This window comes from Clarias gariepinus, chromosome 25, assembly GCF_024256425.1.
Source record: "Clarias gariepinus isolate MV-2021 ecotype Netherlands chromosome 25, CGAR_prim_01v2, whole genome shotgun sequence".
Taxonomy (NCBI): domain Eukaryota; kingdom Metazoa; phylum Chordata; class Actinopteri; order Siluriformes; family Clariidae; genus Clarias; species Clarias gariepinus.
In genome coordinates this window covers 21,998,454-22,021,803 of record NC_071124.1, presented here as the reverse complement: position 1 = coordinate 22,021,803, position 23,350 = coordinate 21,998,454, and the positions used below count along the sequence as shown (strand labels likewise).

Here is a 23,350-nt window from a genome sequence, read left to right as displayed (position 1 = left end):
AGCTCGCCGATAGTGTGACCCATCGATTTTTTAGTATGAAATCCAAAAAGCCCTGTTACAACTCGCGCATGACACAGCAAGAAGTCATGTTTAAAATGCCGGCTGTGGGCCAAGAACTGGGCCTCTGTTTGTCCAATCCTCCATGGTAGGGCTGCTGTAAAGAGGAAATGAATTAATCACAACCATGTGGCAGGACTCCGTGGGATTCCGACATGAGACCGTGTGGTGTGAATATTCTTACAGCTTCGAAACCCATCTGAATGGCAGCCCGACGCTGTCTGAACAGGACAGTCATCTTTTCCAAAGACGAGATGCCACAGGATGTGGCCGTGCGGCACGAAGAAACAATAGTCCTGCTTGTCTCGAAATCTAAAGCAAGCCAGTTGGTTTAAAGCCACCCCGTCAGTCTAAACATAAAGAGTCCCTGGTCGTCTGTCTTGCATCACTAGTTTAAGCCATGAAAGTTAAAGATTAATATTATCACAGAGCAGAGAGAGTGACACCGGACCTTCTTACAATCAAGCACAACTCGGGAATTTGAAATAAAACGAATGATGCAGGGTGATACGGTCAAGCTGATAAAAAGTGACCCACTTTCAGAATTAATGTTTCCGAATTTTTCCAATTTTGTGAAAGGAACAAAAAAACTTTATTTTCCCCTAAATAGTGTACGCTTCATAATCACATAACGGCATTGTAAAGAGCAGCTCAGGTTCATGGACATGAACAGACTAGAAAGATTAGAAATTACAAAACGATCCGAAATCTGTTCGAACAAATCATCTCTATCAGGAACTGCCTTGACACGTTCACGGCAAAATTATTCTGCTTGCAGTCACACATTTCCATTCGTCCAGCCCACCGAGCAACAGAAACGAGCTGGATGACATCAGGGCGATCTCGGGAACAGATGTCGGATTTCCAGAAGTCACAGTGATACGGTCAGTCAAGAATGTTTTCCACGTTTCCAACTTCGGCACTGCTGGACAAGATATGAGGAATGGCCCAAGGGAATCGAGTCCTGCACAGCGTGACCTTTGGCAACTTTGGAGGAAAAATAGATGTTAGCTTAATAGGCAGGTGTTGGGGACTGAGATCATGAAAACAAGTGCTGTTACGTAAAATAGAGTGAAGTTTTCTAGATAAGTTGTGTACACTTATTTACTAGATGGATCTACTTTACAGAATGTAATATTAATCAGTCTGCGATTGGTATGAAAAGTAAATCTTGTCTGAATGCCAGGCACACTTGAAGCCGTGTTGATTCCCTCAGGCAATGTAAATAACACACACACACACCCTGCTGACATAGCCTGAATAAAATACCAAGTGTGAAAATAATGATTCCGACTGTTTTGCCCTAACTGCGTTAGCGAGCTCTGAAGAAACTGTTGTGCTGCTTTGGATTCCACGCATAGTTCTGAGTGGGCCGCTATGACAACACAGCCTGACTCGCATACTTGCCCTCTCGACCCCACAGTGATCTTCTAATCTCTAGGTCATTTTCCACACTTGCGATTACAGAAAAATTTAAAAGCTTTTATACAACCAAAACAAGAGGCTGTATATTAAAAATTCCCATCTATAATTAGCTCAAGTGAGGATTAATTGCTTGTCACGAGGCCGAGATTATTTCCAGGATTGAGAGCTTTTGATAATTTTTGCACAAATTCCTCATCGCCAGATCTGTAAACCTAGCTGAAATATTTAACTCTTACCTACAAACCGGAATTTGATGATCCAATTTCTACTGAAAGGAGGCATAAAAGTGATTGACATTTACAGAAGACTCTTAGCTGCAAACGGTGCGAACATGTTAAAGCCGAGGTGGCTCGGAATCCACTGCAGGCGTTCCCGTGAAAAGTTCAGCGAGTAGAACTCCTGATCCTAGATCACTCGCGGTAGAGATGCATCTGTCTGTGGGAACTGTACACACAATCATTCTCCATCATCACTTGTACTTTACATGAACTCAGCTGGGAGTTATTGCCCCATCCCCCGTACGGTCCTGACCTCGCTCCAATGTCTGGGCCATTAAAGGAGTTCCTGGGAGGCTGTTTTTTCAGACGTTAAGCAGGCAGTCCAATCATGGCATACAGAGAAAACTTTCTACATTAATTGTATCCTTGCACTAGCAGGGGATTATACAGTATACAGTAGAACAAAAGCGTTCATATATACAAAACACTTCGAGTTCCGTATACATATACTTAGGTTCAATATACTTAGACCTAAAGTAACTCAACCCTTTTAATCAATCGCTTGTATCGTTTTAAAATCCAGCATAAAACATGCTAACCAAAGCCAACACGGAAGACAAGCTAAGTGAATCTTTATAACGTCATTTAAACATCTTTTTTCTTATTAACATAGTCATAAATTCTGTTTAGTGTACATCCTGGTCCACCTTTAGGGCAAACACAGGTTCATGCAGAAATAATTTGTTCTAGCTTCAGACAGCTCATAAGGAACAAACAGCACTCCCACAGCACTGTAGTAAAGTGTTTCCCAACCTGCATGCCTGCAGTGCACAGCTCTGTTGTCGAGATTGTCAGTGCAAACCAAGTTCTGCCTTCAGGATGGGGCATTAGCATTGGAAATAAATGGTGTTTTCTTTAGTATGTACTGTACATTGTCTCGCAGAGGTTCACATAACGCAACCTGGAACTGGAGATTCATTCCAAGAGTTAATCCAAGCCCAAGGGTTTTATTAGACCTTTAAATTATTTGTTATTCCCTTTGAACAAATATAATACAATATTCTTAGTGCAAAATCTTCCAAGAAATGCTCCTATGTTTGACTTTGCAATGTCTCTGATTACAACAGGGCAATTCAAGTCTTACGGATGTGACCTGTGAACTTGAAAAATGTCTAATTTCCTTTTCAAACATACGACATGATCTAGTCAACGGATATACTGTACTTGGTCATATGACCTTTCAAGAAGCATGTAAAGGGATAATGAAAAAATAATATTCCCATGGACATATTCCAGATAAACTTACTGGCCACGTTATTACAGTAGGAACATCACACTAATCCTGTGTGTACTAATAGTGTAGGACTGCTGACTATCCAGGAACTATTCCCCTGCACCACCACTGCAATGTTATCGAATGTGGTCTTCTGCCGTTGAAGGCCATCCTCCTCGAGGTTCAGAGTGATGGTCTGAAATGTTTTTCTATAAGCAATGGCTGTACAGAATGGTAAGTCTGGTCATTTTTACCAACAGTACTATAACGCAGTGGATATTCATTGTAAAGACTGTACACATACTGTAGCTTGTATACGTCCAGAAAATATAGTATGTATGTTCAATCATAAAATTTATTCTCTTACTTTTCTCGTACTCTCTTACGTTTAATATTTAATTGTAGCATTTTTTAAAGGCGAAGATCAAAGAATTGTCTTGTCACTATAGTCCTACATCAAAGTGGGACCATACGTCTACATCTTTTATATCTAAAGAGATTTCTTTCAGGAAATAAATCTGATTCACAATAACATCAATATCTTATAATAAAAGAAACACTACAATCATGAAACAATAATTGCTTACAATTAATATAAAATAAATATCAGTCACCCTAAACTATGTCTTTGGTGTTCCTGTTGCACAAAATGAGTTTTATTTCGTGTATAAATGGTATTTTATTTATGAATACATCTGACAATTAAAAGTAAATTAAAAGTAAGTTATTTAAAGAAGTTCTAGGTGTGAAAGAAGAAATACATTTCAGGAGATTATTCTGACAAAGTTAAGACAAATTCAAACTTTTCTGTAGAACGACCTATACAGCCACATACGCCACCTTTACATTGGTGTTACAGATATGACTTCATTATAAATTAGTTTTTTAAAAGATCAGTATACAAAAACTATCCGAACAGCAGGCTGAATTTCTCTTTCTTAACTGACTCAGTATGACATTTTGTTTCATCCTAACTCTCCGTGATGGAAAAACCCAGGCCCGTCATATTCCTCAAACTCCTCATGAAAAAAAAAAAAACAGACTCTTTTTCTTGGCCTTGTGCCATCACGCAGTTCCCAACACATCTCATGAAAGCCCACCGCCATCACACCACCATGCAGTAACGTGACCCTGAAACCTGAAACGTTTTTTCTGTTTCTTCTGTTACACTTAAACTTTACGAAACACCTCAAAGCCAAGGGAGCAGTAATTCGTTTCTCACGGGGAAACAGATATAACACGACACACACTAAACCAAACTAAAAGTGGTCACCTGATTCGGCTTAAATTAAAATATGAAACTTTAAGATCAGAAATGTCATTTAAAGCTGATGGATTAGACATTAAACCCCCTCCGACTGGACTCAAGCGAGCTACTGCTGGTGTCTAGCAATATTATTCCACTGAAAATACATAATGATGACAAATGAAAGGACATAAAACCCTTAATTAAGGAGGAAGTTTGCTATTACAACCATATTAGCGCTGTTTTTCTTCGCAATGTGAGAACCCAGAAATGAATCAGCTTCCTGGGGCGAAAGCCATCATCCACATTAAAGAAGGAAATTAGTTAATTAATTATTAAAAGATTATTCAGTTGTAAAGGGAAAAAATATCGGCACTTCAATTTAAAAAACAAGTATATTTGCTCCTTAATTTGTTAATTAATTTAAACAGTTAAATTAAAAGTAGTTGATTTAATTTTGTAGCCAAATTTTTTTTTTTTTTTTTAGCAAAGCTACAGAATAAAACAAATATTTCTGTTTTGTTCACCCACTGAAGCACCCTTCCAAAACACTTTGAATTGTTTTGACGTGTTAATTTTTAAATTTGACCTACTTTGATATCTTATCTTCCATCTTTCACTATCTTAGCTTAACTAGCCAGACTCAGGTAGCTAATGTTAGCTAAGCAAAGCAGCTAGTCAGCTAGTCAGTTTGTTTGTTGTTTGTTTTTTAATTAAAGTCCATCAAGATATTTTAATTGACTTCAAATAAAGCATATAATGTAGAATGGAGTGATGAAGATGTTTGTACTAAGTCAGTCATACAGTAACTTTGTAAAGCTTGTGTATAAACATGGCACTCTGTGGCTAGCCTGGAAGCTACACTAAGTGCCACAGCCTTTTGCAGAGAAAACAAAGGCCTTTTGTGGGATTGGGTGCTGTTTCTTGAGATTCTCTCTGCTTTTCCAAAGGGAAATGTGCCAAATTTCTCACTTTCTCAAGATGTTGAATTCTGAGTAGAAGTAATTTTGCTTCTACTCAGTCTTACACACATGATCTGAACTTTTTTTTTGGACTAAACTCTTGTGCGTCGTGGTCATCCAATTTGCAGATTCTTTCCTTCGTCACAGTAGCAACTCAGACTGATTTAATATCTAAACTACAAGGCGTTCAAGTCCAACCGGGACATATGAAATTTCTCGTGATGAGACTTTAGCAGCAGACAATCTCGGCCGAGGTGGCTCGAAGGCCACTGTGGAACGCCTGATTCTTTAAAATTACTATACTGACAATGACTTGAGTTCCTGGGAGGCCAGCGTTTTAGACATGAAGCAGGCAGTCTGAGAAAACTTTCTACCATGATGGTATCCAAGCACTAGTGCAATAAAAAATTTAATTACAGCCTTACTTACAATGTTACAAATCTCTGACACTGGAGTTTCCTTCTAAAATGCGAAATAAATGTCTTACCATAACACCAGTTGTGTAGTACATATCTCTAAACTCTGTACAAGTTACCCTGAAAGTTGTTCTTATAGAAAGAATATTATATTAAAACAATCAAACATTTCTAAGTTGTTCATTTATATATAAGTACAGCACATTAATTGAATATAACCACTGAATTAAGAAAAAATAAAGAAAAACAGCTACATGTTTTAAAACTAAGACCTTGAAAAGGAGACAAAAAGTCTCGTCTTCGAGACGATGAGATCCAGTTGTAGACCAAACACAGCCCTGGTCTTATAAGAAGTGCATCTTTCAACAGTATCAGCTATGCAAGGGATATCACTAAAAACACAACGCTATCTGAGGATTAGCTCTCTAACCCAGATACCAGTTCTTATGTAAAGAAGATAACATGTTCCTTCAAGAAACTTTTACAAAGTTTATGCCTCGGTAAGATTTTTCTCTGCATCAGTACTCGAGATTTAGTGGTTAAGCAATTTAGTGTTAATCGTGTCTTTCACGCAACCTGGCTTTCAAAGACGAAACCTGCAAAAGCTTAAAGTTTTGCTTTATTCCTTACACAGCAGGATTGAATGCAAACCCGCTAAGCAAGTCAACAAATACAGGAGTTATATTTTGTTCCACCATGGTGACAAAAGCTGGCTGTAGCTTGTTCTCACACGTCAGATGCCCCAGGCTGGGAAAAACAAACCCGATGGGAAGAAAATCCTAGATGCTTATCGTCTCGTGGAAGGTGGAAAGACCAGATTGTAACAGAAGACGAGTGTTTCTGGGTGAAGAGCGTAAAGCAGAGCCATTCATCTTTTCTGTCGTGTGCTTGACATGTTCGCATCCAGGTGTGTCATAAAGAACGCAGTGTACGACTTCCAGTCTGCAACACGAAATGGAGAGGAAGAGGCAAACAGAGCTGTTTTGAATTCTTAGATTTAGAGATAGGATGGTGTTAAATACAACGAATAACTGAATAGCCTTTTTAAAGGCATATCAAAGTATCTAGAATGGATGTTCAATTCAATCCAGGACTTGATTGTATGCTTGTACAGCATAACAGAACATAGTTATGGGAGCAAAAACAACCTAGCTGTGATCGGACTGCCTGCAAAATGTCTGAAACGCTGGCCTCCCAGGAACTCCTCACAATTATGAAAGCAAAAAAATTCCCCTATTTCTCTATATAATCCACTGCTACACAAATGCACTTATTCACGAGTGTGTGGATATCATTAATGTATAAAGTTTTCTCAGACTGCATGCTTCATGTCTGAAACGCTGGCCTCCCAGGAACTCCTTTAATGGCCCAAACATGTGTAAATGTCTTGAAGCGAGGTCAGGACTGTACAGGAGATGTGGCAATAACTCCTAGCTGAGTTTATGTAACATGCAAGTGGTGCTGGGGAATGATTGTGTGTACTGTTCCCTTAGACGGATGCGTCTCTTGCACAAGTTGGACACAAGTTATTTGTTGATTTTCAAAGATTAGAATTTCGTCATTTAGGTGAAATTTCGTCACACAAGTCTCGGTTTGACTAGATCGCCCCTTGGAATTCCTTTAACAAGTCCTGCTCTTTTAAAAGAACAAAGCTGTATTTGTCACATTACAATATGGCACAATTGGGGTCAAAGCCCTCCTGGTTTAGATCGAGTTAATATCCTTGCTCGAACTGCAACAGTGGCAGCTTATCGGTGCTGGGACTTGAACCTTAGACATTCCGGTCAACAAACCAGAGCAACCCAAGACATCAATCATGCAAAACATGTGGTCTACCACTAATCTACAGTACAACCCCTCTAAATCTATGCCCACATCATAACGTTACTCATATTACAGATATCAACTTTCCTTATCATAGCACCATCGTACCGGTACACTCATTCACAATCGCTAATACGAAAACTGGGTTCCCTGAAGTGATGGTGTAATTGTTGCATTGTTTTCCTGAAATCTGACCGTAAAATATGTCAAACACACCTCTCAAAGGAGAGGCTTGTTACATTACTCTTGACACAATAGCATATTTGTAATAGCAAAGCCTTGGTTGCTTTAAAGAATATCGCACTTATGCAACTAAATCAATAAAATGATTCAGATGTTTGTACTGGTAATTAGTTTTTAATTATTAAGACATATTATCCAATTAATCTATCGGTACATCTGCACAGATAGGCAGAAGGTGTGGTTTCTGTGCCACTTTTCTCACGTAAGGAGGCGTTACCACTGTTCTAGCCTCTGTTAAGAGTAAATGAGGCATGGTGTCTGTCATTGCCTCTGTGTTTCTTGGTCTGATTAAAAGAGGGGGAAGCTTCTTTCGCAATCTTTTTTAACTTTTTAGACTTATTGAAAGAGGCATAGTAGCCTCTATGCCTGTGAGAACCAGTAAAGGAGGCGTGGCCACTATGTTATTCCCCCTAAACGAACGCGGGATCTTTTTTGCCTGTCAGTCACGGTGGAAATGTGACCCCTGTGTCAGTCAGTGTCGGAACAGGACATGTGATGTCCTTCCCGTCAGGCTTGTGCAGTGATGCATACGTGAACGAGGTCAAGGAGGCATGGTCTGCCAGTTCCAATGAAATTGGAACTGTTGCTTCCACCTGTTGGTTCCAGTAAAGTAATCTTTTTTAAGGGAACAGATCCTGGCTCAGATCCTACTTAACCGATCGTTATCAGTATGTAGATTTAAATGGTAATTATTCTGCATGTTCTCGAGTGAAGTTTGGTGTTCCACAGGGTTCGGTTTTAGGGCCACTGATTTTTCCCCTTTACATGCTTCACAGTTTTCATTGTTATGTTGATGACACACAGTTATACATCTCAGCAAAACCAGATGAGAAAAACCAGCTTGCTAAAGTTGAGCAAAGAAAAACTAGTTCATGCTTTTATCACCTTTAGGTTGGACTATTGTAACACCTTACTGTCTGGTTGTTCAACTAGGAGCATAAAAAAGCTTCAGCTAGTCCAGAATGCAGCAGCGAGAGTCCTTACTAGAACCAGAAGATACGAGCACATCACCCCTATCTTATCCACACTGCATTAACTCCCTGTGAAATTCTGCATAGATTTTAAAAAACTAATTTTGACATATAAAGCATTAAATGGTTTCGCGCCACAGTATCTGAGTGAACTGCTAGTGTCTTACCATCTGCCACGCCTACTTCGATTAAAGGATGCAGGCTGCTGGTCAGTACCGCATATTATCAAAACTACCGCAGGGGGCAGGGCTTTTTTCTTACAAAGCCCAAAGTGAGCCAGGAAGCTGTTATAGCTGTAAAAGGAGGACCAACTCCATATGAAGTGTATGTATTTGGATACAATGTCATTGTACTGTAAGTTTGGCCAAACACTTTTGTCCATATAGTGTAGGTGCGGCCCCACCCTTATATCAAGGTTCTTTTTTTTTTTTTTGCACAATACTTATGCTGTTACCATACTGTATATGATATAGAATCGATAGTTACTTTCCCCCTTTTTTTTCTCACCACACTGAGATGTCGATCACACAATCGAGACCGGGTCTCACGTTTATTTCTGGTTAGTGGAAACTTTGTCCTGTGGTCGTTATTGGCTCCTTTAACAGCTCTGAGTTTGAAACAGCCTCACTTGTCTCTTCGGATAAAAGCATCTGCCAAACTATTATGTAAACCCTGTGGCGTCTGCCAGAGCTTTGCATCTTACACTTTTTCCTTGTCCCATTATTTTTATTTTTTTCACCATTCTGTGTGTACGAGCTCAAGCTGCTGGTCAAATATGGGCTTCTTTTAGAAAGTCAGAGCTGGAGAGAGATGAATCAGAAAAAGAACAGAGCTGTCCAATGAGTCAGGAGCAGAGAGAGAGAGAAAGAGACACGTAAAAGGCTGAACACACACACACACACACACATATACAAACTTTTTAAAAATCCTTTTATGCAATACCATTTCAGTGTTCCAGGACGAAAAATATTTCTTTTTTAACTTGAAGAAAGCGCTGAATATAATACAGGTTCAAGTGTGTTAGAGTGTGCGTAAGTGTGTAAGTGTGTGATTGTCTATGCAGAGACTGCTGGCCTAGAACTGTCATCCTGCTCCTCGATACTTTCCTTTCTCCAACGTTGGCTAAATATACCACTGAAATGTCAGGTTCACTGAATTAACCTGCTCCGAGTCAGTTATAAAGCAAAACCTAAGAGAAAAAGGGGGAACATTTCCCTAATACATCTTCCAACATCTGTCGACTAATATCAGCACATATGAGGTAAGCGAGTACACATTATCCCGTCCTCGATTTCTTCATAATGCGACTGCCGCTGTTTCCTCAATTACTACAGCAAATATTTGCCGAATGGTTTAATGCTTTAGGAAGAGCCGTGTCTATTTGCAATATCATTTATTCATATTAAATGCATGCTTGGGGCACATCCGAACTCAGCTATCGCATCCTAATGAGCCGTTATTCTAATTTATATACGTAAGAAAGGATTAAAAAAACAAAAAACGAGGCATACACGTTGTGCGGCTTTGTTGTGTAAAACGGAAACCTCATTTCGAGGCTCCTCGCACAGACCCGCGCCTAATGAGATGTAAAAGAAGTGATGGGAAAGTGTTTTTTTTTTCTTCTTCTTCTTTTCTTTCCTTTTTTTTTCCAGACTGAACTCCAAGGTCTCTTTCCACCACTGTGGCCTGCTCGCTGACGGAAACGCAATAAAACCCGTGACTCTGGACGCTATCATGCAACTATTTTCGGTTTTAAGGGGCGTTTATGTCTTTCCAAACAACAATGTCTTTTGCTGAGGGGTTCAATATGTCACAGAGGATGACAAGGTTACACAAGGGTCTGTGTCTTTCTCAGCCTTATATAAAACACGTCAGGAAATTGAAAACATACAGTAGGGATCGGTAAAATGTATCCGGACGGAGGAGCACATAATACACAAATCTCCACAAATCCTGAATTTTCGTATTTTTATGCATGTTGCTGACATGACCTCTGTCTGTTTTACATGCTAGGTTCGCAATTTCGACCTCAAAATGCAAATATACAGTTTGGGTTTTATGCAAAAGGCTTACTGCAAACTGGAAATCACTTTAGGAACGAGGACTTTCTGTGTGAATTGATACTAAACTAAAAAGTATCAATTCACACATTACATACTAACATTTAGTATGTAATATGTCTTTTTTTTTTGTTTGTTTGGTGACGGATACTCCCGAACCTAGAGATATACCCGTCGTTTCTGTGCCAGTCATTCACACACTACGGGCAATTTAAGAACGCCAATTGGTTTAATCTGCATGTTTTTGGACTGTGGGAGGAAGCTGGACTAACCCACCAAGCACGAGAAGAACATGCACACAGATCCGAGGTGTGAATCGAACCCAGACCCTGGAGGTGGAAAGCAACAGTGCTACCCGCTAAGCCAGGTGAGGAGACAGAAGGAGAGAAAAAAACGCCAACATCTGGATGAAAGTAAAAACAATATAGTATAAGTAAGACTGCAAAAGTCCTGAGCAACCCCTCATCTCATTTTTATATTATTATATATTTTTTTGCTTTCAAAGAGACAGACTTTCTTATATTTTTAATGTAGTCTTGAGGAATAGTTCTCCAGGCTTCCTGAAAAATGTTTTTATCTCTCAGTTTCAGTCCAGGCCCTGTACCTGAGCAGGTTCAGAGGAATGTGTTTGTTTGTTAAGCCACACAGTGACCTATGAATCATTCAGGCTTTAAAAGAACATCGAACTGAAGGCATGAACCGGTGAGAAACAGGCGCAGATGATGACAGATGATCAGTACACCGGTGAGGCTGAATTCTGAGTGGTTGGAACAGACGAGAGGGGAAATGAGGTCGCTGCTGAGGTTGTTGCATGAACAACCAGTTTTTAAATTGTATTGTATCTTTAGGTACTTTGCAGAACGTCGCATTAAAACAAGTGCTCCCATTTTTTTCATTTAATTTACTCCATCATTTCATTTCATTCGATATACAAAGTAGCTGTAGCTTCCTTTTTGTTATTTTAAATTAAGCCGACCCAAACAGAGCTGTTGTTTTTGGTAAACCAGGGCGAGAGAATAAACAACTGGAGCAACACCTTGTAGGCAACTACAGCCCGATGGTCAGAGATCTGTAAACGGTATTGTGTTGAACTTGAGAAAATAGGATCGGTGCATGGAAAAAAGTGCATCCTTATTTCAAACCCAAAGTTTTTATAAGCTTTCATACAGTGGCTGTGAAACAAAAGAGTTCATTTAAGTGGAGAAAGAAAACCAGAATGGCACAAAGAGACAACGGCCAGATTGCTGACGGGAATAATGGAATGCAGACCCAAATGGATTCCGGCCATCTCCTAACCTCCTCGGCATCATTACAATCAGGGGGAACGCTCAGATGGCCGAAACCTGACACTAGCAATCAAAGCACACTCTTACCAGCCGAATTAGACCCGCAGACACCCCCTCTTTGTTCTTCGTCAAATAAAGAGGAACTTTCGAATCGCAAGAAGCAAGGGGTTGTGCCTCTGAGGTTAAGTGACTGCTCGATAGCTTAGCCGAGCAAGCAGGTCTGGCTGTTTTTTTCGAGCGGTTCACTTGACTTCTCGACTCTAAACTCTTTTGCAGATGTGTCTCTGGGAAAGCAGAGCGCCCGGTGCAGCCATCAAGCCTCTGTGACATTCAAAGGCTGTTTTAATAGCTCAGCATTTTTACAGTTTTACCTCCAAGAGCTCAGGGAAGAGCAGGGAGAGGGCTGTGATAACGTGCTTTGAAAGAAATGATGGAAAGCCTGCTGTGGAGGCGAGGATGTCAGAGCTGAGAAATCAGACCGACCTGGCAGAGGAACGCAATAATGATGCAAAATGCATGCAAAATCATGTGGGTGCTTGGCAGAACAAACAGAAAAACAAGAATGTGTCTTTCTTTTCCCCCCCGAGTTGGACCTGGGAATCTGTTCAGACTCTTTTACGTCCCGTCACCAGCCAGCACATTAGTGATGTTTACTTTGGTTGATCACGTATCAGAATTACCGCTGATTTATCACCAAATCCGACACGGCACACGCGACTTGTTTGCTCAACAGCAGGACACTCGAGTGCGTAGGCAGCCTCTGTAAACAAAGCATTAAGACACAAATTTCGTATAACACTCGAGCGTTTTATTCATGTCAAGTCTCTTGAAAGAATCACAAATCTGACCCCGCAGCCAGTTACAGGATAAAAAAAGATCAACAATTAACTGGGTTTTGCTAAACTTGCACCAACACTCAAAGTAGACTTAGGACTTGATTTGAACTGTCATGGAATGAAATTTAGTCCAAGTGTGACAAGTTATTATTTAGCTCACCGAAAGAAAACGCAGGATATCTGCTCTAAAGTTAAGACGCTAAATCCTTCTGTGATATTCATTTATGTCTAAAAAAAAAAACCTGATTACATTTCCTGGTCAGAAACAACCAAGACAGCCAAAGAGCATGTCATCGAATCCAACCTCATCTGACGGAAAACAGCGCTAAAAGGTTTCGTGTCCGATGCGTTCCCCATACGCGACCACACTGACTAAACGGATTCAAACCCCATGAGGAAGAAGCTGGCAGGACTAAAGCTTCTTTCACCATTACTGTAGGAAGCACTGATGGCTTTTCAATCTAAACAAGGATGTGACCTCAATGGTGGGAAACCTGATTAGTGTCCCTCCATCTTTCACTAAACCCAAGAACATTAAGAGGCAATGTGTGTGAGTAGAAGAAGTTAAACTACTTCATATTTGTCAGATCTTTCTCCTGACCTTTAGGGAGGTATGAAGCCATGCCCATACTTTTCCTCATTAAATATATCTTTATACTGGTTCACTAGGTTACTAAATAGAAATAGAAGTGATTGGTTATTGGTATCGTACTGATCATTTACATGCATAACATTTGGCAGATGCCCTTATCCAGAGCAACTTTTTTATCTCATTATACATCTATTATTAAGGGCCTTGCTCAAGGGCCCAACAGTGGCAACTTGGTGGTGCTGGGGTTTGAACCCTGGACCTTTCGAACCGTGCTTTACCCACTGAGATACTCCGATCACTGAATGGTCACTGAGTGATCAGTGATTGGTTTTTGGAAACAGTACTGATCAGGGAGTGGTAACTGGGAACAATGGTGATCAGAGATTAGTTATTGGTAATTTACTGATCAATCACTGGTCACTGGGGAAAAGTGTGATCATGTATTGGTTATTGGTAACAATACTGATCAGTGACTGGTTACTGGGAAAAATGGTGATCATTGATTGGTCATTGGGAATAGCACTGATCAGTAATTGGTTACTGGGAACAGTGGTGATTGGAAATTGGTAACAATACTGATCAGGGACTGATTACTAGGAACAATGGTGATCAGAGATTGGTCATTGGGAATAGCACTGATCGGTGATGGTCACTGGGAACAATGATGATTATTGATTGGTAATTGGCAACTTACTGATTAAAGACTGGTCACTGGAACCAATGGTGATCAGTGACACATCACTGGGAACAATACTGATTTGTGATTGTTCACTAGGAACAATGGTGATCATTGATTGGTCATTGGGAATAGTACTGATCAGTGATTGGTTACTGGGAACAGTGGTGGTTAGAGATTGATTATTAGTAATAATACTAATAAGTGACTGGAAACAATGGTGATCAGAGATTCATCATGCGTAACAGTAGCACTCAGTGACTCGTCACTGCCAACAGTGGTAATCAGTGATTGGTTATTGGTAACTTATTGATTAGTGGTTGTCTAAAATGGTTGCCATGATCAGTCATTGGTCAATGGAAACAATGGGGATGACTGATTGGTCAGTGGGTTTACAGGAGGGTAGTGAGTTGCCTGAACCTGCTTTCAACCTGCTGTCTCCTCCCGTATAACCATTACATAACGCAACAACGATGGTGAGCTACTTAGCTACCTACATGCATTAATACGGTCTAAGTGAATAATCACGCTTTGTGTAGAGATCTGCGCCTCCCTAGCTATTTAATGACCTCAGATTACATTTCTTACCATGGTGATAATACATGGTAAACAAGCTGCTGTTATTCATGTTCCTCTTGGATTATATTGCGATACCAGCTGGGATTCGGCACTGAAACGGGGTTATTATCTCCATTATCTCACCTACAATTGCTGAGTTCATGCTTTGACAAATTAGAGCAGGTAGGCAGTTTTTCTTTTTCCTTCGCCAGATGTTAGTGTTGGCAAGGATGCCAGGGCAATTTTGTAAAATGAGCATGTGGTGAAGAAGCCAAGCGGAATAGAAACATCTGCCTTGGGCTCCGGACAAGAAAAAAAAAGAAAAAAGAACTCTTGGCTGCGCATGAGTCCTAGTGGAGTTTGTGTCCACTCAGAGACACTCAGGAAGTGAGGCAGTAACAACAACTGCAACCACGCAAATGGAGGTGCGGTAAAAAGCTGAGGGTTTTTCTGGAACATCTTCCCATGTAAAGCACACACGCCTCGCGCACAGCCAGCTCGTAAGCAAGCAGGCCATGCGCGTGCCGTCTGTTTTGTTTAGCCCTACTGAAATATTTGGGAAATCTGTCTTTAAACACGAGCGATTTGTTAGGATTGGGAGGACACCGGTGTGGAGTGGACGCTGCTCAGAGCAGCCTGGAAGCTTCAGTTGTTTAATCCGCCTACCGGTTTAGTGTTAATACAAAGCAACAGTGCTCTAAGGAACTTTTGGCAGTTTGTAAACTAATTAAGACAGAACAACTTTATCAAGCTACACGTTCTAAAGGTCATTGCTGGAAAAGCGGTTCTCTAATCCCTCCACGCAGTGTTTAGTAACATTGGCATCATGCTGTGACGGCGATTCACATACAGTACACTCCATAAAGGGCCTGGGTTTTAGAGCATGGCTTTAAAAAAGGTTACCATGCTGACAAGCGCATTCCCACAGCCTTAGTGTGTGAGCCAGTCAGATCCGCCTGAGAGAATTGAAACAACAGAAAAAATGCCACACACGGAGCGAACGTGGAGCGTCCAGTATCCCTCGGATTGTGTTCGTTATCATAATCAATGCCAATTTTGTGGAAATACCCACTCACTCACTTATTCAGTGTCTATACCGCTTTATGGTGTATACAAGGTCCCAGGGGGGCTGGAGCCCATCCGAGGAGACTTACAGTAGGGCACAGGGAGGGGTACCAATCCAAGGACGGGGTGCCAATCCATTGCAGAGCATGCACACACACTACAGACAAATAGGGAATGTTTATTCAATTAATTCAATCTGAATGTTTTTGGACTGTGGGAGGAAACCGGAGTACCCGGAGGAAACCCACCAAGCACCACCATTGTAAAATTTGCTTCCAAATATTCTTCATCTTCATCCCAGTTATTAGCCTTCTCATGTTTTTTTCGGGGTTCTCCCTGACAGATTTGACAGAATGTAAGTGTTTGGCTCTAGTATTATATGATGACCTAAGCATAATAAAAAAATGATTTATGAAGCTTGGACATGAAACTGAAAGCATGTAGCCGGATCTTCTCCACAGTTAAGGTCCTATAAATCTTTCTCTTTCTCGGCTAATATCAACGTCTAGCCACCTTGCATGAAGTCGAAGCTGCCCGTAGTTTTTCTGCATTACTACTGGGAAATAATCCCTCTCATTGACATTTCGCTCTTGCAGTGTTCACTTGAGAAGTTGAACCGATCCTAAGATTTGGAATTTATTTCCAACTGCGAATTTAGGGTTATACTAGTGAGATTAGCTAAGGTTTATCGATCTGATTTGGTATTTCACATTCAACTAAAAATTGTACAAATGTATTTAGACTTTAAACCACTTTGACCATTTATCATATTAAATTATTATACTTTTTTTTTTTTTCATATCTGAAACGCTGGCCTCCCAGGAACTCCCAATCATGTGGAAATGGCTTGGAGTGAGATCAGGACTGTCCGGGGGGGTGTGGCAATAACTCAGGGTTAGGGTTAGGGTTAGATAATGTGGAAGTGGTCTCTGTGAATGATTGTCTTCCCAAAGACGGATGCGTCCTTTTTAAGAAACGCATGAATATTCACAGAAACGAGTGCAGTGGGCTCCGAGCCATAGGAATAGTCGATCGCGGACCTACGGCCTTCCGTAAAACGTTTGCACCGTTACACTTCGGCCAAAAGTCTGTGCTTCTGTAAATGTTAATCGCTTTTATGCCTTTGTTCACAGTAAATTTAATCACAAGAGACTTGATTTGACTTGTATATTAAAAGTAATAACGCAAGCAAAGCGTAAGTGGAAAATAACTATTACTTTTTAATAGTTTTTTTATGAATTGATGGTACCGTGTAAAATAGGTCATTTTGACCTGAATGAAGAATACAGGTTTAGGGTCAAAACTGTTGCTCTTTAACTGATAAACTCTAGCACAGATGCTGCATTTTATCCACGAAAGCTGAAGAAAGTAACAGCATGAAAAGACTAAACAGTCTCCAGTTTTGCTCTTTACACGACTGACCTTCAGTACAGAGAGCAGCGAGGACTTTAGGGAGCACGTACGTCCTTGTGAAAGATATACACATCGGGTCTGTTTGTTCTGTCCTGTTACAGAGGCGCATTAGTGCAAGTAGGACAAGCTGCTTTCATTTCCTTATGAGTATAATTTAATTCTTGCTTTAATTATTCTACAGCCATGGCGATAATTCTTGGTCATTGAGTTACATATGAACCTAGTAACCTCTGTCCTGAAGACTTTCCAGGACAGCTTTACCTCTGACTGTAACCATGAATGTCGAAGATCTCCTTACAGAAAACTTACTCAATGATCAAATTTGTTAATAACAGTAAATGCAGTTTCATTATGTGCCATGCGGTCCTTACAGAACAAGGGGCGTTCATGTAAACCTAAGATTTGTTGCTATAAAAGTTAATCAACACCAGACTAATCAGATGGAAGAAATTAACAGCATCATGGTATAAACTGAAATAATACAAAATGAACGAATACGTAAACAAACTTTCTTTCGGCTGCTCCCGTCGAGGGAGCACCATCTAAACCGCACACAACTTGGCACGGGTTTTTACGCCAGATGCCCTTCCTGACGCATCCCACCCATTTTTTCTAAGCGGGCTTGGGACCAGCACTGCCTGCAGTGGCTGGGTGGTAGAGTATGGGGTGTGGCAACCCAACGACGGCAGGGCTTGAACCCGGATCCTCGGATCCACAAATCAACAACCTGTGCCACTACAACGTACAGGACTTAATAATATGGCATATCAGAATAAATGTTAATAAAATGTAACCCATCTCAAAGCAGAGCATCTTATCCAAATCACAAAGCTGATATACTGATGCAGTATTTGGTTACTTAACTGTTGAAGGTTAAGAAGAGGCCATGTCTTTCTAAATTATGCCTTTCTCATGTCCTTGTAGCAAATAGTTTTGACCTGAGTCTGTTCAACAAGGCAAAATCACTGGATGAGCAGCTAAATGCAACCCTTTCCAAATTTCCTGTCTTTTCATCGTCTCTTTCTACAGTATATCACTCGGTTTGACCCGTCTAGAAGCTCATGTAGGACTCCCTGAGAGCAGATGGGTCCTGCCTGCAATAAGACCCCCTGACTCTCATCTGCTAAACAGTGCTTGGACCGTACCCGAAAGTCACTTTTGAAATAAAAAACAATAATTAATACATGCTTTCCTTATTAAAACTCCATCAGAACCAATTAAGGCTGTCAATACGAACACACGTCACTTTTTTTTGTTTTTTTGTTAACAAACAAAGCAAAATCTGCTCCGGTCTGATCTGGACTGAGTTTTGCATCAGATTGGCCAGCCAAAAGAGGAAGCAGACTGTAATAAACTGATTTGTGTGTGTCCCATCTGTCAATATTGGCACAAGCCAGTGTTTACACACAGGACACCTCTCAGCTGACCCGACTAACACGCTGAATTATTGAGACGCTGTAAACAAACAGCAGTAAACAGCATTACGCGGGCCAATTAACAGCAAGGTCTAATATTTACTCCTTACAGCATTCGCAGACTTTGGCAAGACACGTCAAAAAAGGCTTAAGATTGTGTTTTTATTCACTGTTAGTCAATCAGAGAAAGTGAGCCAAACCAACACTAACAGAAAATCTGCAAGAGTGTTCGGAAAGATTTGGTTTATGTTCTTCCTGAGCTGCAGATTTGACTGTTTACCTGCTCCGGCACATACCCTGTTGGCCCAACAAAACTTTTATTAAGGTTTAAAATTAGTGTCCGAGGAAGGCAAACACACGTCTAGGGCAGTTCAGTTCATGCTTAACTAGCATAATACTCTTCAGTGTCTGGGGTACAATGAGCTTTTCAACCTGGCCTATATACAGTATTTATATACTACAGTAATATGTAGAAATGTCTCCTTACTATTTTCCCATGCTACGTACTGTACTATAGTAGCATGCTATTACTGTACACATAGCAATTAGGGACCATGGAGACTCTGACCATTGTATTTATTCCCATTTTTAGAACCGTGGTAAAAAAAAACTCCGTCAACATTCACACGCTGCGGGCAATTCGGAACGCTAATTAGCCTAATCTGCATGTTTTTGGACTGTGAGAGGAAACTGGAGTACCTGGAGGAAACCCACTAAGCACTGGAAGAACATGCAAACTCCATGCACACAGACTCCGAGGCAGAATTCGAACCCGGACCCTGGAAGTGTAAGGCAACAGCGACAGTGCTAACCACTTAGCCACGTGCCGCCAAATACGTTTAATTAATTGTATACGTTATATAAGCTAAAAAAATAAATCGATAAATTGACATCATTAGGCGTCCAGACGTTCAGTATTCTATGACATACTTCTGGTAAAGCGTTGCCTAGCAGCGAAGGCTAAGCTGTGGCTTTCTACTTGTTTATGTCATGAACAATGGTGTCAAGTTTTTTTTTTTTTTTTTTTTTTTAAATGGTGTCAAGTGATGATGACTTTAAGCCATCTGCGACACAGCAAAGCCTTTACGCACTCTGGGAGGACGAGACAAACCGCAGTCTCTGACTAGCCCACATGTTAGCCCGGCCCAGTCAGAGTGAGTGAAATCACCGCGGCTCCATTTACAAGTCAAACTTCCGCGATGTTCCCACGCACCCTCAGCTGCACATCACCCAGCAGACTCGCGCGCGGCTACGGCATGTCGCACTTTCCCTCAAAGCCCAGGCGCTTCTGTGTTTCAAACACAAGACCTCACTTTTTAACCCTGAATTCACTCTTTATTCATTTTTTTGGTTATTTTTAAATACATTTAACCCCAAATAGCCGCTTACAAAGCAGCTTTATTTTACAACACACTTTACTGTCATACACCATGAACCGATACATGAGCTTTTCTTACTTTTATAACATAATGATACACAGTCAATTAGAACCATACAGCTTAAACTATTTCTTTAATACATAAACAATACTAAATATACAGTATGCTATTATACAGCAAAACATCAGGTTTAAGATGGAAAAAAAGCTTTTGAGATCTTAAACACTAACACTTAGACCTTGAATACCTTTTTGTCTACCGTATATGAGAGCCCATAGTCTCTTCTAACATAAATACTAACATAGGTCTAACATAGGTCAAACATAAATACATCCATTTCCTTGTATTGTTCCCTAGAAATCTTTTTTTCACCCTTACTACAAACATGTAAATCCTAACTTAAGGCATTCCCGTCCTGAACACTGATTTTGAGATCTTAAACACTGACACTTATTCACACTGTGAATCTCTTTTTTAAGCACCATATGAAAACCCGAAAAATGAAAAAAGTCCTTTATACCCAGACTACATATTTTGTCTTAGTATAGAATACCAGAAAACCTTAATTTATACATTTACAGTATAGGTATTTGAATTATAGACCTAAGTCCTGAATCTTGATATCTTAAACGCTTTGATATACAGTACATCTTGAATACGCATCTAGGAACCATGTGTATAAACATACAAACATTAATAACCATAATACATTTATTTTTTGTACGTTCCATGTACTCGATGTATATTCTTGTTAAATATACAGTATGTATACTCTAAAGTACATCATACAGAGCCAAGTCCTGAACACAGATCTTGACGGCATAAGCGCTTTAATATACATCTTGTGTATAAAATCACAGCTGTTTACGATTAAAATATATTTATTTCCTTGTACTGAACACCAGAAAACATGGATTTGCACCCTTGGTACTGTGCATCTCTTACCAGTAAACATCTCAAACAGATGGTTCAGAAGTCCTAAACACTGACACTTGGACCTTGAATATTTTATATCTTTAACAACATTAGGTCATAACAGTACCTTCAGTACCTTTTTGTTTTAATCCCATTGCATATCTCAGACCTGAACTCCGACGATGATTTGTTTACCGTAAATTGCTCTGACTTTTAAAGTCTACAGTATACAAATCAGTGTCTCAGGATTGATTGTGCACTGTAGAATGATATATGCTTTTGAATCAACACAACATAAACGACATGATATGACAAACTGTGTTGTTTTTTTTAAATCAATGATACAAACATGACAGAGGAAATAATTTTAAAAAGAGTCATATGGGCAAAGAAATGGCACAGATACACATAATCATGGGTTTTTCTTTGTGTTTTCAGTCGTTTCTATGAACAAAAAATAAAATTAATATGCTAGTTTTGTTATACATCAGTTGTACATTTCTGCGACATTATTTGCATATTCCTGTTAGTGGTAAAATTTACGCATTAAGGCATAAAAGTAAAAGTAATGATGACTTTGGCTCTACCTGACGTATTCAAAAACGCACAGTTTGAAATTCCACCGTTAACACACACCAGTGAGGCTCCCATATAAGGACATATAAAATCATCATTGACTTATGCTGTGTTGGCAGTACTGCTTGGGTTTTAAACATTTTTATATAAGCACAAAACACTTTGAAATACTGACTTAATTTTCCCAATGATTAATAAATTAATCTATCTATCTATCTATCTATCCTGAGACCCGAATGTCCTAATTTCATGAGAATATGAAATTTTCTCCCAACTATATATTCTATACTATATATTCCCGTGCAATCCTCTATAAGGAACATTAGGTATATATATGTATATATTTTTTGCCACCAAACTTCTTTCTATTTAAAGACATTGATTCCACTGATCAAGAGTCTACTGTATCTGTGCGCATAATTATCAGGTGCTTGATAAGAGTCTGGGTCTCAGACACCATGAAATCCATGTTCATGGTATACAGCATTTGTTTTAGGTTGTAAATGCATGAAGAAAGGATATATACTGAATGAGCAAAGAGTGAAAAAAATGTTTATCTTGAAAATTGTGTGTTTATGGTCAGAGTGATATATCAAAATCTGATACCAAAATCTGTGTTTATGGTTTACAGCATGTGTTTTAGGGTATAAGTGCACTGATTTTGGTATCAGATTTTGATATGTCACTCTGACCTTAAACAAACACACACACACACACAAACACTTTTCAAGATAAACATTTGTTTTGAGTTTCCATACCTGCCCCATGAACACATTTAATGCCCTGACCACCTACTGTAAATACCCTTCTGTTCACGTGCCATGGATCGCGCGCGTATGGACCTGAACCACACCTGGACTTTACCTGCGCGCAAATCACAGCTGCGCACTCACCGGGCACGCGCTTTGTTTATTTATTTTTTTAATTCCATTTCCCAAATACAGATGTTAATGCCTTAAACAGATGTGAGCCTTACGTCATTATGCATCATAAGTTACCTTTCTTTTCCGGCGTTGCGCACGAGCCCCAGGAAATCAGGAACGATAAAAGGAATCCGGTCTTCACCAAACTCTCCATTTCGTCTCTTTCAACGTTTTTGTTTCTTTCTTAAATCTCTCTTTCTTTCTTCCTTCCTTCTTTCTTTAGGAATTCTTTGTTACTCCATAACTGTAACGCGCCTCCGTTGGCGGACGTGTGTGTGTGTGAGTGTGTGTATGTATGAAGTTTTGTCCCAATTCGAGGAACCTCTCCCGACTTAAAACTTTGACAGCTCCTCCTCCGCCTTCTGCGCTGAGCACTGAGTCCGGAGTAGAGTGTATAACCCTCTAGGCCCGATCACAAATCACCACCCTCCCCCCTAGCCAAGTGCACTAGGTAAAGTGATCTCGTGCCCTATGTAGAAGTAGTAGTAGTAGTAGTAGTGGTAGTAGTGCACTGCTATCTCCAATAGGAAGCCAGCCTGTGTTGGGGTTGTGACGTCATTTAGGAGGTACTTAGGGGGAGGCATGTCTGAGAAAGTATTCCAGTAAAAAAAGTAAGTAAATAAATAAATAAATAATGAAGGTATGTTAAGGGGAAAAAAAGTGGGTTCCCATCACACCAAGTCCTGGCAACAGAAACACACCTCGCTGAACTCACCAGCTCTTTAATAAGAATCAGATGTTCCAGGAGGGAAAATCCAGAAAGGGTTGCTCTTTGAAATTCTAGTGAGTTTTACTTTACAAGCAGTGCTGGAAGCCAACGCTCACACTGTGTGAAATAGTACCGATAATTCCAATCACATAATTCCAGCTAAATTACTCAAAACAAAAAATCATTCCCACCTAATTAAATCCAGACCACAAATCTAACCAAAGAAACACATTAACACATCCAAAAAAAATAAAAATAATCAACCGATTTATGATGTACTTCATACTTATTCTTAGATAAACAGCTTTAAAA

At 39.9% G+C, this 23,350-nt stretch overlaps 1 protein-coding gene across 1 annotated transcript in view; it reads right to left on the bottom strand.

Moving 5' to 3' along the window:
- The window catches only part of egfra (epidermal growth factor receptor a (erythroblastic leukemia viral (v-erb-b) oncogene homolog, avian)), a 63,753-nt gene extending 41,097 nt beyond the window's left edge, over positions 1-22,656 (bottom strand). Inside the window, exon 1 of the mRNA XM_053486330.1 lies at positions 22,405-22,656. Coding sequence (XP_053342305.1) covers positions 22,405-22,483 — 79 coding nt within the window. The 5' untranslated portion in view covers positions 22,484-22,656. The remainder of the gene's footprint in view (positions 1-22,404) is intronic.
- Positions 22,657-23,350: the final 694 nt, after the last annotated feature.